This window comes from Rhinolophus sinicus, chromosome 2 (assembly GCF_057876585.1).
Source record: "Rhinolophus sinicus isolate RSI-liver-muscle chromosome 2, RSI-T2T, whole genome shotgun sequence".
NCBI lineage: Eukaryota > Metazoa > Chordata > Mammalia > Chiroptera > Rhinolophidae > Rhinolophus > Rhinolophus sinicus.
In genome coordinates this window covers 92,076,826-92,095,440 of record NC_142502.1, presented here as the reverse complement: position 1 = coordinate 92,095,440, position 18,615 = coordinate 92,076,826, and the positions used below count along the sequence as shown (strand labels likewise).

At 39.4% G+C, this 18,615-nt stretch overlaps 1 protein-coding gene across 1 annotated transcript in view; it reads right to left on the bottom strand.

The window, feature by feature from the left end:
* TNFRSF21 (TNF receptor superfamily member 21) overlaps positions 1-18,615 on the bottom strand; it is a 67,128-nt gene that overhangs the window by 15,337 nt on the left and 33,176 nt on the right. Inside the window, exon 4 of the mRNA XM_019734754.3 lies at positions 9,036-9,301. Within this exon, the coding sequence (XP_019590313.3) occupies positions 9,036-9,301 (266 nt within the window). The remainder of the gene's footprint in view (positions 1-9,035; positions 9,302-18,615) is intronic.

Sequence of the window (18,615 nt, the reverse complement as noted above, 5' to 3'; positions counted from 1 at the left end):
TTTGAGAAAGCCAGTAAGGGTGTGGATTAAAGAGCTGGAAAATGTTATCCACTAATAGACTCAGGCTTTTCTGAATGTTGAGACACCATGTCTCAGGAAAAAAATAAAATATCACCTCACCTCCTCTATATAGCAGTTTCACAGAATATATTCTAAAGCTTGGCTAACCTACCTATCCCTCCTATGAAACTGTCAGCATCTGGAGGGATAGTTCTCTGTTTTTATGTTTTGTTTTCTGTGCATGTGTGCTTCGCTGAGTACCTCTAGTGCCAGTGCCAATTACAGGGCTCAAAACACAATGGGTGTTCCATTAATATTTGCTAAATAAATTGCTTGTGTTAAACCATCTCATCCTCAAAGGCTACCCAAAAAAAGAAAAGAAAAAAAAATCATGTGTGTATGTGTGTGTTGGGGAGGGACAGCAAGACGATCGAATCTATTTCCCAGATTTTTCTTTTTATAACCTGTATACCTCAAGCTCAACTGCCATATTTCATTAATTCTATGATGCATATTTTTTACATTTTAACATCTCTGAAATAGGGATGATCTTACAACTATAATTGGTATTGTTTTTCTTTCTTTCTTAGTGGTATATATAATACTGGTACATCTTACAACTGACACAGCATTCAACAAAACATAGAAATATATCTCAACTCTACTACCGACATATACCTCTGCAGGACCATGAAGCTTGTGAGGTAAGCACAGATGTAAAGCACCCGGTAAATGTTTGGGACACAACACTCAGCAAACGCTGCTTCCCTTTCTCTTTAATGTGCATTTATTGAAAGTAGACTGGTATTATTTGCTCTTGAGTCAAAAAAGGCAAAAGTGGAATTCAAATTCTAACATAGAAAATAGTAGCTAAGGTTTACTGAGCCCCCTACTATCTGTCAAGTGCAGGGCTGGCATTGCACTAGCTCTAGTATATATACTCACCATCTCTAGTCCTCACCAGACCCTTACAAGGCAACTATGAAGAAACTGAGGCTTGGAGACGTAAAGGAACTTGCCCAAGGACACACAATGGGTGGCAAAAGCAGATTCAAACCCAATCCAGAAGAACAAAATCAAATTGTTCAATTTGTCAGTCCCTTCTATTGGTTCTTGGAGATTCAAAGTTCAAATTCCAGCACTTGACGTCAGTGGCACATTACAACCTTATTCCTGTACTTTGTTTACTACTGCAGAACATTGAAAAGTTTCTGATAACCTTTTGTTTTGCTACTGAGCAAAACAAAACAAGGTTCTAAGTAAATCAGAACTTCTTTGCAGAGTCAAAGATTTGAGAATCCCTTAGTGTGAAAAAGCAGGTGGGGCTCCCTGGGCAGAAACCAGATGGGAAAGTCTTGGAGAAGACCAAAATAGTCTTTTTTTTTTTTTTTTTAATTGGGGAACAGTGTGTTTCTCCAGGACCCATCAGCTCCAAGTCATTGTCCTTCAATCTAGTTGTGGAGGGAGCAGCTCAGCTCCAAGTCCAGTCGCCGTTTTCAATCTTTAGTTGCAGGGGGCGCAGCCCACCATCCCATGATGGCAATTGAACGAGCAACCTTGTTGAGAGCCCGCGCTCTAACCAACTAAGCCATCCAGCCGCCCCCCAAAATACATTCTTGAAAGAAACTACAGTCTGTTTTTGTTTTTAACAACTTTCAAATCGACAAGTATGTATCTGCTCTTGTTTCGTATGTATATTTTGGAGGTTCAGGTATCCCTGCCTTCTGATACTATCTTGTAATTCCTCATGCACACTTCTATTATCCCACTGACGTGCAATTATTTGCATAAGTGTCTCCATCTCAGTGAGTGAGCTATGAAAGGCAGGGGCCATTTTTCTTCTTTACATAATACCAGGCACACAGCTGGTGTGTGACAAAAAGTTGTTGACTAACTGAAACCTTAAACTATAATAAGTAGAACAGCCTGAAGGTCATTAAAAGTCTAAAGGCTTATTCATAGACATCGTTTCTTTGTACACAATGACCACCTTAAACACAAGCATCCTAAAATGTACCTGGGCCTATTGTGTGGACTACAATCTTTTTACAATGTCTCCTCCTCACCATCCCAGAAGTACCCCAGAGCCTGCAACCACACCCTCCAAATTACCTAACTTGACCTTAAATGACCCTCTATTTATGTGGTAATGCAACAGAGGGCAAGGGCTAGATACATTCAAGTTTAGCTAACATCTGAAGCCCTTAGGACAAGAATCCCTATTTTCTCAGAGATGACCAACTGGCAAATTAAAGTCAAAGACAAATTTGAATGGTCAAAAAGCCAACAGTTAAATGTACAGCTGGTATTTGCTTCAATTCGACCTCACTATATTAAATTTCTGAAACTAGCTAGTCTCAGTCAGACCATAGATAAGGACAGCTGCATCCTGCAGCTGGTAAGCAAAACATCAGTTAACTGTAGTTCCCTCAGCAGCAGAAGCAGTGGTTTTGTCCTCGCCCAAAGAGAATGCCCAATGCTCTTCTCACTGTGAAGAATCTCCTAGTTGATTATACTGAGCAAAGCCACCCAGTCTCCAACACAGAGTCTACTGTAGTCAAGAGAAAGAGTGAGTGAGTGAAAGAGAAAGAGAGAGAGAGAGAGAGAGAACGAGAGAGAACTCTATCCCAGAGTTCTTCATGGTTTCTGGAAAGGATTAAGATCCCCTAACAAAGAATCATTCTAGTACACACAAGTCAACAACAATGACAATATTGGCTTCAGTTCCACTAGTTGTTTAACTTACAGTGTAGTTTTAATCTATCTAATCTTATGGAAGGAGGGGAAGAAGGATAAAATACCCAACTCCCCTGCACCGGAGTTCTTTATATTTGTAAATCTCTGGTCAACGTAGACAGCTAAAGTAACACTTAATATTATTTTAAATTATAGTTGCTTTTAATATTATCATTTTTAAATGTACATAAAATTCCTTTTCCTCCCTTTTTCAAAATGAAACAATAAAAGAATGCTGGAATTCAAATCACAATTACTCCTGAACCTAGCCACTAAACATCACATTAATACCTCACTTTTTTATATCTTACAGTTTAACATGCTATTTACCTCAATTTAATTGAAATCCCATTTTAAACAGAAAAATCTGAATTAACAAAATTGTTTGGCCAAGGTTTCCTATAGAGAAAATCAAGTCCACCCCTTCAAGAGGGGACGGGGGGGGGGGGGGGGGGGGGGGAATTGCACTGTTTAAGCCTATCTAAATATAGGAAGTCCTTAAAAGAAATGGGGAAAACACACATACAAAAGAAAACCTAGAAATTCAGTTCTTCAATTTTGTTTCCCTTTTTCTGACAGCAGCAGGCTGTTATCTTCATACATACCATCACCTGTTTCTTCACTAGAGAAAACATCCCTGCCAGCCTAGGAACATTTGCTCAGGCAGTAAGGAATAAATATTTACAACTAGCTGGAATTTCCAATTCTTGGGCACTAAACCCAGATAGCAATCCTTGAGTTCCACCGTCTTCTTTAAGCAGTCTTGGAACTGGGAGCACCTCTCCACCTGACACTAAGTAACCCTCGGTGTTCAGGATTTAAAGGATCTATTATGTGTGTGAGGTGGAGCTAGTTAGGAACATTCTTCCATCTCTCTTGCCTCCAGAGCATGAGAATAATTGCAACTATTAATAGGCCACATTCTCTAAATGCTGACCGTGGGTCCTACATAATTCTCACAACAGCTCACAGGGCAGGCGCACTCATGGTGTTCCCACTTTCTCAGGAAAAAAACTGAGGCAGAGAGGCCATAACGTCACCAAAAAAACTGAGGCAGAGAGGCCATAACGTCACCAAAGTGAGATGATGCCAGGACATGAATTTAACCTGGCACACAACTCTGCACTGCTGTTCCGATTTGGAGCCTTAAAGACTGATTAGTTAGTTGTACACCCAGCACGCCCCCCCACCCCTTAAATTATGTATTTTCTCCCATTCAACTGTAAGCTTCCTTGTCGGCACTTTGTCTTAATCACTTGTCTTTGCATTGCCCAAAGTACATGATACAATATTGCGCACATCACTGGTTATGTAATACAGATTTAAAAATAAAATCACATCATCTCCTTTGCTGTAAGCAGGCGAAATGTAAACCCAGGCATAAAAGTACTGAAGGAAAATAACTATTGAACTTAAATTCTATTTTCTAGCTATCTTTCAAAAACCAAGGGCAAATAATGCGACTGATTTAGTGGGCATTTTCCAGACAAAGAAAAACAGAGTTTATTGCTGGAAACCGACAGAAAGTATTCTTTAGGCCAAAGAAAAATGATCTCAGGTAGAAGCTGCAGCTGCAGGGAGGAATGTAGAACAATAGAACATATTTATCTGCAGGTAAATCTACGTGAATCTTGACCGTATAATACCATAATAATTATGCCTTTTGGGGGTTAAGAAATGTGTAGTGTTAAAATTCATGACAATGAAACACATAATGCAATAGAAGAATAAATAGGACTAAAGTCTTCTAAGGCTATTATATTGTTTGGAAACAGTAAAAAGTGGACATTTATAAAACGGTTCTCATAATTTAAGTGTGCGTATTATAAGCTCCATGGTATCCATTAAGAGTAAAGTAAAAAATGTGTAACTAAAAAGCTAATAGAAGAGGAAACGTGGAATAATAAAAAAATACCTGATTACTCCAAAAGAAGGCAAGAAAGGAAAGGGGGGAATAAAAGAGGACAGACAGGACAAATATAAAACAAATAAGATGGTAGATTTAAATCCAAATATGAGTAGTTACATTAAAAATATAACCACATTGAAATTCCCTAATTAAATGGTAATTGTCAGACTAGATTTGTTAAAAACCTTAAATATATGCAACTTACAAAAGACTTCTTTAAATAAAGCTACAGGAAAAAAAAAATCAAAGTAAAAGACTGGAAAAAGGGTTAACATACAATTTGGAATGTTGTATTAGGTTTTCGTTTTGTTTTGATTTTTAAAATAGCTTTGGCCAAGTCCTAGTAACTTGCAACTACTGTCCGACTGCTTTGCTGCCTCTTCAAATGCTCATGGTAGGGAAGAATAGATAGAATTCTACAAAACTGGGTTCAGTTCAGGTGTTGAATTTCAAAGAAGAGAGTACTGAAAAATATGACTTATACCTCAAATCAAGAGTCAAGTGGGTGAATGGATAAAGAAACTGTGGTACATCCAGACAATGAAATATTATTCAATGCTAAAAACAAATGAGCTATCAAGTCATGAAAAGACATGGAGGAAACTTAAATGCATATTGTTGAGTGAAAGACGCCAGTCTGAAAAGGCTACATACTGTATGATTCCAACTATATCAGATGCTGAAAAAGCAAAACTCTGGAGACAATAAAAAGTGGTTGCCAGGGGTGGGAGAGGGGGAAAGAGATAAACAGCAGAGTGTAGAGGATTTTTAGGGCAGTGAAAATATTCTGTATGATATTATAACGATGAATATATGTAATTATACATTTGTCCAAACCCATAACACCAAGCGTGAACCCTAAGATAAACAATGGACTTTGGATAATTATGATTGCGTCAGTATAAGGACATCAGAAATAAGCCATTCTGGTGAGTGACATTGATAATGAGGGAGGCAATGCCCGTGTGGGAGCATGGGATATGTGGAAAATCTCTGTACCTCCCCCTCAATTTTGTTATAAATTTAAAATTGCTCGAAAAAAATAAGTCTTAAAAAAAAAAGAACACTAAGAACAGTACCCCAAAAAGTGAATTTTACTATATAATTTTTAATGCATAAAATTTTCAAAAAGTCAAGACTCTGAATGTGTTTAATTAATTTTTTTAAAATGTCTAATGGGCCACCATGGTTAATAACGGACAAGCTGTTCTGGACAGAGGTAAGTAAAAGGCACATGGGCTAATCCTTTGAGTGGAACATAAGATAGGTGCTCTCAGGCTCATGAATAGGAAAAAACATTAACCATTTTTTAAACACACACACACACACAGTCGTTTTTACACATTAAGAGTCCATTAACTCCTAGGGCAAAGTCTCAAATCCCCAGCAGGACCACAATACACAAAGAATACAAATCCATCATAAGATGGGAAGAATGAGTCTCAATTATGCCCCCTGCATTCTGATTCTCTTGTTTGAATCGACAAATCTCAGAGATAAACTATGAACATACAGTTACATACTGTGTGATTAGTAACAGCTGGCAGCCAGAAATCCATGTTCGCTGGCTATTAAGAGTCAGAGTTGGGTTCAGAATGTTGCTAGACAATGACGGACATTATTAAAATACGGAACAAGAAGCTTTATATTGCCTTCTCGGCCTCCATCCTAACACATAAGCTACACTAGCTCCAAAGAGAAAGCTGTAAGATGCTTTGGTGCCACTGTTTCTTAAAAACTAAATAACATAAACTAGACATTAGAATCTTTTTGTATTATAGAGGAGATAGAGCAAGGAAAGAACTAAAAGGTACGAGAGTTTGGCACTTGGGGACCAGGTGTTTTTTCCTATTCATTGACCCAGTGGTTTTTGTTATGAATCATTCTCCTTGATATGCAGTCTCCTCCGTGGAGACTGGGCCCACTGTTCCCAGCAACTATGACAGTGCCTGGAATAAAGTAGGTGCTCAATAAACACTGAGGGCACTCAACAGAACGATCATAAAAACATAAAAAAGTCATTTGTTATAGTCTACCACCATTACTATCTCCCCCCAGAAAAGTACTCCAAAAACAGGGTCTAAATTCTAAGTGATTGCGGAGTGTACACAGTGAAATAAGATGGATTTGCAGAAACCAATAATGAAGTAATTTTGGTGAGTTTTTGGCAAATCTGACACAACACCACGAACCTCATTTAGTCCTAATAAGGAAGAATAGCTTGTCACATAAATTACTGTCTGCTCTCCCTAAGTTAAAATGAGGCTGGTTCCCTCTCTCAATTTATCACAATAAAACAAAGCCTTACCTATCCGTTCTCTTACGCCCTTCAGGTTTGTCATTTTGAAAAATATTGAAAATCACAAAAGTAATGTTTTTATTATAGAAAATGATTTTAAAAAAAAGAAAATCACTTCTAATTCTACCATCGAGACTTAATAGCATAACCTCAACACTTATGCTTTTTCATTTTCCTATGTTTATATTTTCCCATGTTTACATTTGCTTTTCCTAATGAAAAACACACAGTTCAGTAACTTTCTTTTTCCTTAACAATACATTATGATGATAATCTTTCTGTCTACTTAAATTGCATTTAACAAAATCCAAACCAATTTCGTCTTTCTTGTAGGCACCACCAAAGAGATCTAGTGACTTACTCTCAAGTATCCAAATCCTTCTTCAAGTCTGCTGCTCGCCCAACCAGTCCCTTCCTTAAAGCCAAAACTCCAAGGAAGCACAGGAACTCCCTTTATTCGAACTGCAGCTATTTTATTTAATTGGAAGTTAAATATTTCCCTTTCCTTTCCCCAAATCCAGCTACTGAGTTTCCCCGAAAATAAGACCTAGCCGGACAATCAACTCTAATGCATCTTTTGGAGCAAAAATTAATACAAGACCCGGTATTATATTATATTTTATTATATTATACCGGGCCTTATAGTAAAATAAGACCAGGTCTTATATTAATTTTTGCTCCAAAAGATGCATTAGAGTTGATTGTCCGGCTAGGTCTTATTTTCGGGGAAATAAGGTACTTAAAGCCTAGTCTTAGTTGTGAATCATAATTAGTCAGCTCGTTTCTCACAAAGTCACAAGACACTGGTGTGTGCCTTTCAACGTTTACCACTGCATCTACTAGCAAATACTTTTTCTGAAATTTCACATTTCAAAGAAGTCACAAATATGCCAAAGAGTTTTAAAGGCCACCTTCAGAGTCAATTAGCACCTATCAATTTTTATCCAATCACTTACATAAAATATCCAGCTGATGAGTATTTACTTCAACAGTGAAAAAACACTATATATTGTTGGTATGAAAAGACAATAGCATTTGGACTTCAAATATATAAAATTGAGTCCCTTGCTATACAAAATTTGGTGCAGAAAAATAGTGAATTAGAGCTGATAAAAGAAAACTTTTGTCCTAGCTCATTCAGGTAATGAATTTGGATTACTGGAAAACAACACAGGCAGAATGGTCTTTGAAATTTTAAGAGGTTTTATCAAGTCTCTGTGGCAGTTCTTTTGTTTGTTTGTTTTTTTTTTTACTTTGGGAGTATGTTCCAGAACTTTAATCACAGTCTGTGAGAAATATCATTCAATACCCAAATTTATACTTAATTCATGATCTTTCAGGGAAGCATATTATGATTAAGAAAAGGCTGAAATAATGAGTTACATCATAGATATAACTACCATTGTAGAACACTTTCAATGTGTCAGGCATTTTGTATACTTTATTTCTAGTCTTAATTAACCCTGTGAAATAAAGTTCGCTTACAAATGAGATAACAAGCAGAAAAAGTTGAAGTAACTTACCCTTGATCGCCTAGCTAGTAAGTGTCCAAGCCAGGATACAAATCCGGTACTGTCTGGCTCCAAAGCCATGGCTCATTGACCAGAGACTATAAATAAATCACAGGCCTGGGTCCCCTCACTTCCAACCTGATGTAGGGATTGAACAAGCCCACAGGGGAGGACAAATCCTGTTACTAACTGCTGACTGCACCGTCAGCATGCTCAGGGGGTAAAATGGAGCCTTCCTAAGTCACATCACAGAAAACAATCCTCTAGAGGGGAAAGGGCATAGGAAAATAAACAAACAAATAAACAAATAGATTCTTAATCTTGATTTGACTGTTCTACAGTGGGGGTCCAAGTATCAGAATCATTTTAAAGTTGTCTACATAATTCTATGGACAGCCACTGAGAACTACCACCCTGAAGGCTGTGTGTGTGTGTGTGTGTGTGTGTGTGTGTGTGTGTGTGTGAGCGCGCGCGCACACCAAATACCAGTTACTTTTCCTTATTACATATACCTGGTAAAATCTGAAAGCACAGGAACCAAAAAGTTAGCGGGAAAGACAGACGACCTGAACTACGTTACCTGGGCCGTATCTTCCATCAGTCCACGAATCTTCTCCACTACATCATTGCGCCGGTGCTGGCGCAGGGCGCTAATGAGCTGTGCGAGGCTGGCCTCGGGCCCCCGGATGGTCCAGTGCTGCAGAGCCGCGTAGGCTCGCTCATGGTCCGCTGTGTACCCGTTGGAGAAGGCGGCGACTTCCCTCTCACTGGCATTGCACAGAAACTGATAGATATCCTTCCACTGGCTTCCCACTTGTGCTGCGACCAGCTTCAGGATGTCAATACCTATTCCAGAGACCAAAGGGGGAGACAAAAAATACATGCATGTGAGAGAAGATTTTATCTAAGGCCGCTCTGTTTCAATGAACTAAAAAAAGCATGCTGATTGTTATACGTCGGGGGGGAATGCACTGCCTTCTGTAAGCACTTAGCACAGGTGGCCCATCCTGCGGACGAGTTAGGGACCCTCCTGCGAATTTCACTTCCTGAATGTGGAACTAGAAGCAGCAGCAATCCTGAAAGTATAGTAAATCACCCTTAAAAGATGTTTTGGAAGCCAAACCCAAACAAAGGAATCATTCTGCTAAAAACAACTGGAAAGAAATAAATCAGAGGCTCCCAGATTTAAAAAGTGGTGACTTCATGAAATCTAGAAAAAGATAAGCCACAAGTTAAAACTGCAATGGAGTTTATCCAGCACTGTCTGGGTGGGTAAAGGGTGTTCAGATTCTGGCAAGGGTGTCTATTATGTCAGCTGACACAGTACCCAGCTATTTCAGCCGGATGGAGGCATTCCTTTAAGTACTTCTGACTTCTTGTACTCTAATTTATGCTCAAGAAGCAATTTTCTGATCTATTATTCAGTCTCTTAAATTGACTAGCAGTTATAATGAAGACAACAGCAAAAAATGACACTATAATAACAATAGCTATTATATTCCAGGCATTATGTTAAGGCATTCGCTCATTGAACATCTTTATAAAGCATTAACATTCCAATTGCACAGGTAAGAAAAAACTTAGAAAAGTTAGCAATTTGCCTAATATCACAATGGGTTGGGTGTTGAGCCCAGTTTACTGGATAATGTTATGCATTGTCTGGCTTATCAGTCACTTGTAAACTCAGCGTGGGTCTGCAGTCCCCAAATCTAATGAATACAGGGTGAAACACTGAAATCAAGTCTCGGACTCTGCAAACTCAGGAAAGGCACCCGGGACTGATCCTCTGTGAGGGGCAGCTTTCACTGAGTAGCATGCTTTGAAATGTCTTCCTCTTTACTGCATCTTCTCTCTATAATTACACATTGGCCTTGCCCAAATTTATATACATGGGGTGTGTATGTAACCTCATGATAAGGGCAATGGTCATTTACCACAACAGACAGGTGAGGCCTCTGAGTCAATACCATATCTTCTTCCAGTGAGGCCACACTCACAGGCCCTGATAACAGAGTTATTATACTGGACAATGTCTTAATATTTACTACTCAATAAACAAAATGGGGCCATGTTACCAAGTGAAGCTCAGTGAAGAAAGGAAAAGAGGGGAATAAAGAGGACATTTCTATTACAGTTAATTGAATTTTTCAATTAACTAGAGGTTAACTAAGAAAAAAAAATTTTTTTTGTTCCAATCAGTTGTTGAGGGAAAAATTTATAAATTGAGCTATCAATTTTTGCCTAAGAAAAGAGCAATTCTAGAAGTTTCTTTGAAAATGGAGGACTCTGTGGTTCTTCGATATAAATCCTCCCTCTACCATAAATTATAATCAGGCAGATGATTTCAAAGCCTGCATACACACTCTGAATCAACCTCCTGAAAATGGTTTTCGAAAAAAAGAAGTTCCTAGGGGAGGCTGCTTTCTTGTCCACTGTAAAAGAAGAATGCCACAAATCGAGACATTATTGTACTTCGCACACAATTTTCTTTGGCAGTGAAAATATACTTAAACCAGTTACTTGTCAGTTTTTATAACAATGTTTAGCCAGATACAGAGCTTTTGATTTCAAGCAGACTCCTCAAGAACCCGTGTCCTATTTAAAACCCCACAGGTAACTTTGAGGAGTTAAGGCAGCTCTTTGTGGTGAACGTGGTAGATTGTGCCAAACACCAGAAGGCTTGTTAGTCCCTGTATCTTAATTTAGGTCAATTTGACTAAGGTCCACAGTGTCTTACATTAAAACATGACTGTTTTCTTGTGTGTTGGTCCATTGCTTACATCTTCATAATGCCAATGACAGTGTGGCTTTGGGCAAACCACTAACTGTCATGTCCATTTCCTCATTTGTACAATGGAAATACTCACTATGGTCCCTGGGGATGAGCTGATTAACATTTTCTATAGAGTTGATTTATTTTTGGAAGTACCCCATCATTAGAAATGCTCCATATACTAGGTACTATAACTTAAGACTACATGCATTTCTGATGCAAATATACAGCCTTTATAGAGTAATTACAGAGTTGAAAAGGTTTAAGCTTAACAACAGCTCCTTCTTCTAAAACCCAGCATTTATACTTTTTTTTTTCAGCCACAAAATAAAGGAAAAAAGAAAAACACAAAGAATAGATACAATGAGATTTTCCTTCAAATGAAATTGACTAGAAGCTAAATTTAAGGCCTACAAATTCAGTTTCACCTTATTCATTTACTATGAAAACATGGAGTCAACTCACACAAACCGGCTCTGGTCAGTAATGTTCTAAACCACTATCCCCTCCCACTGCAGAGTTGATAAATCTAAAGATGGCAGAGACAATGGCTCCCTCTGGAGAAATAGCCTTGGAGCCTAGCACACAATCACAAAACCCCAGCCGGGGAAATTGAGACCAGTCTGAACCAGCCAGTGAGTTTGATGCCTCTTGTCCCCACCTGACCACCAAGGAGAAAGGAAAAAAGTGCAGACTATTTCAAGAAAATTTATTGAGCAGCCACTGTGTTACCATGTTTGCTGGACCGATAGCCTTTATAAAGTTTTAAAACAAAAAGAGTTTGTCACTAAGAAAATGTGGTACCACCAATGAAACACAAAATTTGATGGCCTTTGAAAGTGTTCTTTCTTTAGAAAAAAAGTTTTAGGCAAAATTAAATACAACTATAGAGAAAAGCAATAGGATGATTAAACCAAATTGAGGTAGTTACGGGGAGGGAGGGGAATATTATGGGATAGGTGCACAGCAGGAAATTCAGAGCTATTTACAACGTTCTGGTTTCTAAACTAGATGGTGAAAAAAAATGGGTCTTCGTTTTATTTTGTTACTTGATTTGGTATTTATCATTCCTGTTTAAACTATATATATATATATATATATATATATATATATATATATATATATATATATATAAAACACACATTTAAATAACATCTATTTATGTATACTTTATATATGCACATACTATTATGTGGGATATAGATAATTTTTTAAGTGTTTGATTTGATTGATGAGGAATGTCATGTAGAAAGGTTGCTGTCCAGTTCAAGGTCACCCAGCCAGTTAGTGTTGCTTCTACTGTGGTTAACAGGAAATGTAATGGCGTGGAGGTGCGTCATTATTCACTGGAATTATGTTTCTAGGGCATGGCCATCTAGTCTACATGTGAATGCACTCAATGTTGGCCATGGTGTGTATGCTTCTTCCTGGCCTGTTATTTCCAAGCAGATGCTAGGAAAGTTTTCTCTGGGGCTAGCAAGTTTATTTCTTTTCTTTAAAACTATGGTACCTTAAAAAAAAAAGAGGTCAGCAAACTTTTCCACAAAGTGCAACAGTAAATATTTTAGACTTTGAGAACCGTATGATCTCTGGCAAAACTCAGCTCTGCTGTTGAAACTTGAAAGCAGCCCTAGACAATACAAACAAGTATAGTTGTGTTCTAATTAAAACTTTATTTACAAAAACTAATGGTGGGCTGGATATGACATGTGCTGTAGTTCACCAATCCCTGAAACTATAGCAATTTAAAATAGCATAAGTATTTAGAAAAGCATTTTGTTAAAAGAAAACACATACACAAAACAACAACAAAAGTTTCCATTCTAATTATTAACCTCAATGTGAAATGACAGTAAATGAAAGAGACCAATCCTCTGCTTGGTCATCTTTGCATCAGAGTTCCAAGAGTTTCCATCTAAACTGGAGAGTTACCATGTGTTGAATTGACCTGAATTGTTTAGCTGAATATTATGCTAAGTCTCTTTTTTATTAAGTTGAAAAGAAACAACCTTCATCCCACTGATGTGCTGATAGAGGCATGGAGCTTAACTTTGCTTTTTCTATGAGGTCAGGTCCATTCCCAACTCTTGGAATGGCTGAAGGTTCTAAACAAGTCATCAAAGGAGTCAGGCCCTATAAATCAGCATCTGTACTTGCCGGGAGTGATGTATGAAAAGGTGGCCCTGGCCCCAGGTAAATGGCTTGTGAAGTTTTAGGTGCAAATAGTGAAAAGATCATGAACATGAACTTTGTCGTCACAAGACACGGTGTCCAACTCCATGATCTTGGGTGGACGACAAACCTCTAAGATATCAGTGTCCACATCAGCAAAATGAAAATACCACCTCTTATCTCATAGGGTGGTAAAGAGATTTATGGCGTCAAGCACAGCACCTCAGTGCACACTGGTTCTCCGGCCCTGTCCCCTCCATTTCTGTATTGACAAATATCACGGGAGCCGTGCAGCTAAAAGGTGGGAGCAGCTCTGCAGAGACAAATGTTTTCGCAGCAGGATTGTAGGTGCTAAACAATGAAGCCAAGCGCCAGAATCCTGGCTTTCTGTGCTTTTCAGAACCTCACTAGTAAGGGCCCCATTGCACAAGAGGGGCATCATCCACAGAAAGGCAAGTGTATAAGGAAAAACGCTGCTGCTGCCCCTGCCTCATGCCGGGCGTCACCAGAGTACACACTGCTGACACTGCCCAGATCTGCCATGAGGAAGCTCAAGAAGAGAGGCATGAGGTGACCGACCGGGTTATTACGGAAGAAAGGGCATTTTCCACTGCGTTCTAAAACTCAGAATTAGATAGTATCTCTGGGTGACACCTCTAATTTGAGGATCTTTTTTAAAGCTCAGTGTGAGCTCCAGGGTGCAAAAAAGCGTTCCTCCTCTTTTTGTAAAAACCTGAATTAACTTTTATAATCAGAGAAGGTATTAAAGCTCTTTCCTTTTGGAGATAAATATCTGAAATGAGTGCCATCGTTAAGAACCCATATTAAAGTCTTCCCTGGATGAGACAGATATGAAGGACAGTGATGACAGAGCTGAAGGAAACAAAGGCCACCTGAAACCCCCAACTCTGCACTCTGGGTTCCATACTGTATAACCGGGCTTCACACAGAAAGGATGCACGGAAGAGATGGATGTGTTTATACACTTTTTCACGGTACTAAATTCTCATCAGTTAAAAGATTCAAGCATCCCTACTGCATCTCCCATACTCATCAAATGTCAGTTCTCATTATCCTTTTGGAAAGAGAAGCAGAGGGACAAACAATGAGAAAATGCCGCAGAGGTAATTAATGCACCACCTTCTCCCAGGACAGATGACTCCATGGTTACCCCTGTGCTGGTTTCTCCACACACACAGCAGTCTCCTGAGATACACACATGAAAAGAGGAGAGCTGTGCTCAAGACTACTTGTGCTCAAGACTACTTCCCCTTTAACCAGCACCCTGATCCCCGCCACACCCGGCGGACACTCTTCACTGGCATGAGCTCTGACCTCAGGCTTACAAATTACAGATGAAAGGGCAAAGATGGACACAACACATACAACATACAGAACAATGTAGGTCAAGTTCGGAAATTTGAATAAAAGCCTGGCTTTAGCATTCTTAGAATGGATGTTCTTGCCTGTACAATGGTCATGTCTTCAGAGATGCCTTTTCCCACCAACTTCTGCCCAAGCCCCCATCTTCTTCTTTGATTACTGTTATCCCCAGTACCTCCTAGTGTGGCACTTGATAAGAGTATCTCTGAATGAATGAATGAATGAATGAATGAATGAATGAATGAATGAATGAATGGGAGCCTTTTTTGTCACCTCTCCCCTCTTGCTTGAATGCCCTCCTTAGCATCTGTAACAAGCCACTGAGTACCTGAGCAGCCACATGCCATCCCACCCTTGCCGTGTGGCCCTGCAATACCTCCATACTATAATAACGACAAGGAAGGCCCATCATGTGGTCACCAATGGATGAAACCCAAGCTTTCTGGAACAGGAACCCAGTTCTTGTACAAAAAGCTCTCCTCCTTCTGCAGATGTCCTCTTCCCATCGACGGTGGTCCACCATATCCACGTCAGGGACCAGAGCTCACAAGAAGCTAAGTTCTCCTGGGTTCTCCCACTGCAGAGATAAGCCATCCAGGCAATAGTCTATCTGACCTGCAACCATCCCACATGTATATGTGTTTTGCAGTAACCAGTATATCACAGGATGGTTAAAAAATGGTCTATCAACAGGGCTCACTCCCAACACATCACCCAGGAAACTGCTTTATCAGCACTGGGAGCTTGGTTTGCCCTGAGTTAAAAACGACTCCTTTCCTAGCTGAGGTATAAAAGTTAAAGGAAATGTTTCGATTTCATTTTAAACTCAAAAACTGATTTCTGAAGCCGAAGGTTCAATGGACAATCACTGTAAGTAAGCTCGGACGACTCGGGAGCTACTAAAACCCACCGTGTGAAGGTCTCATGAAGTTAACAGACAGAATGTTTACCAATGACAAACTATCAAAACAAAACAGCAGACAATTTTCCAGATGGAAGAAACAGATATCACTGATGCTGTGAGGAAAACTTAATCTTTTATTTCATTCCACCTGAGACCCATCCAACACAGTTAGAATCATGTTTGTCAAACTCTATGGAAAAGAGGCAAGATTGTGCCTAAAATCTCCCTATACTTCACTGATTCTAAGACAGCTGAATGCACATATTTTAATCAATGCCTTTTCATAGCGTGGTTGCGGTAGGGTTTTTTTCCTTCGTGGTGTATAAAATAATGAATGGTATGTCTCACCATTGATTAACGGTGCCTTAGATTTGATGAAATACGCTATTTTTCTAATTTATAAACTTGAACCCACCTAGTTTTTAAAATTCAATATATCATCAACACACCTAATATGTGGAATTCTGTACATACACTGCAATGTTAGTGACACTGAAGAATGATGAACAGAAGTCTAGAAATTCCTCATCCTCTGCAAAATCGCTTACATAATACTTGACCAGGTTGATTGAGGACAATAATTTTTAAGGATTTTTTTTTTTTTTTTTGCATTTCAGTCCTACGTGGTGAAAATGCTAATTTGTTTTTCAATATCCCAAGTGGATTCAATGAAAGGTTAGATAAATTATAGAATAAAATATGCATTTAGAAAAAATAAATACCTTCCTTCTAAAGCCTAGAGGAAGAAATCACCAGTGGGTGGGCCTGGGAAGGACAGCAGCCTCTGACGCCCCAGGGCAAAGGCCACAGTGGCTATTTGTCTCCAGCCACTGTGTCTTTAGCCACTCTGCACAAGAAAATGCTTTTTAGGCTATAGCAAATAAGAGGCTTTTCTCCTGCAACAGTTCTGTGTGCTTTATAGTCCGCAAATATCCTAAGAGGTTAAACGGAAAGGTGCTGTCCGCAGGAAAAGGCATTGCTGGAAGCAAAGGTAGAAAAAGCAGAGGGGTGGTGGGTAGAGGTGGAAAGTGCCCACCTATTCCTTCCACCGAAAACTCACTGTGGCTGGGGCAGCCCTGGGGGCAGAGCGTGGGGACACAGCAGCCTCTTCAAGGGAATAATCTGCTCCCTTCAGCCCCGACTTCTCGGTGTGTTTACACTTCAAGTCTACTTCCTATAGGAAATTTGGGCTGACAGACAGGATGACTGTCTGGAATTTTCAGTCAAGGAGGCTTCTGGCAAAGGAAGGAAGGCTTCTTTGGTTGCAGCAGCTGCCACCGCCTCTGCCTGGTGCTGAGAAACCCACCAAGTTCAACAGATGTGAGTTTAGATTAGCAGGACTCCATCACCCCTGACTCCTTTGAAACAGCCCGTCTTTTTTAAAACAGCCCTCGGAGCTGTCAGCCATTGGATATCTGGCTTTAGAATGTTTCCATTTCCAGCGAGCCAAGGAAAAACTGGGAAATCGGAGCGACTCCTACAGAGGAAAACTCATTCTATTGGTGACAATTTTGTAGTTGTTTCATTTCAGAACAAGCAAGCTGGGTTTTGCTAATAAGGGAGATAATTTTTTCTTGCTTGAGCATGGTAAAAGAAAAAAAAAATCAACCACAGAAACCACAGAAATTTCTAACCTGGAAAAATGAAAATCCAGAGTTTTATAAATCCAGATTCTAAGAATCAAGGGGCAGTGTGTAGAGTCAGACTGGAGCCCGAGTTTAAAACCTGGCACTGCCACTTGGGAAAGATTCTCTGTACATCAGTTTCCCCCTCTCTAAAATGGCAATGATAGTCGCCTACCTCATAGGTTAAGAAAATTAAGTTAATCTTCTTAAAATGCTTCAACAGGATATGGCACTTGGTAAACGTAAGTCTTTGCTAAAGGAAAGTAAACAATGAAGGCTTAATGGTAGCAGAAACCTTTCTTATAAGGTTAAAAATATGTATCAGTCGTCACAGCTTATATCATCTTTGCATGCTCAGATCACCTCGCGATCTTGCCTGTGTTGGTAGTAGCCAACACCTCGTAACCTCAGTTTAGAAAAAATGAAGTGGAGAAGGTACTTATTATCAAATTCCTAACACATTTCATTTGTCCTTCATTCCTGAACACTGTATATGGTGGTTTTAATACTTCAGCGGAAATGTGTTCTTCAGTCATTCCTGAAACCCAATGGAAGATTGTATTGATATTGTTCACATATGTCCAAGGCACAGCTTCCAGTTACTCAGCATCTGTCAACCTCACCAACCACTGCAACCTCCGGGAAATATTTATACAAAAAACACAATCACGCTTCATTCCTACAACTGGACTGGACCTTACTGCTGGCCCTGGGGAGAAGACAAAGTCTGCAGAGCTGTGAATCTGGGAGATGCATTTCCTTCACGGCCCCCAAGGAAAGACAAGTTCTTCCACACCTAAACAATCCTAAAGGAGGAACCACGACTCGAGAAGAAAGGAAGCATTTTTCCTAAGTCCTGATTCATAAAGGACTGAACCAAGAACAAGCTTGTTACTGAGTAAAACCTAAAGACAGCAGAGATGACAAGGGATGCATTTCTGTTTGTTTGCTAGATAAGGTGAGATGATGTCACATTTTGTTTTGCTGGAGCAGTCAATTACAGTGTGAAAGAAATAAAAAATACGTTACCAGGAACTCTGGTTCTAAAATATAGCTTGGCTCAAGGACAGTGTCTGAACTTTTTAAATATGTGTACTAAACCAATTTTGTCCTGGTTCTTTGGTGGCATTGTTTCCCCTAAGAGCAGTCTGGTCTTTACATACAGATTGGCACATCAAAGCTATGCAAATAAAAGGGTCAACCACAAGCCACCTGGTCTGCACTTTCATTTTGTTTTTGGGTTTCAAGCTTGAGCGATGGGAAAGGGTTTGGTTGTGGGCTGTTTTCAACTTCACATTTCAGC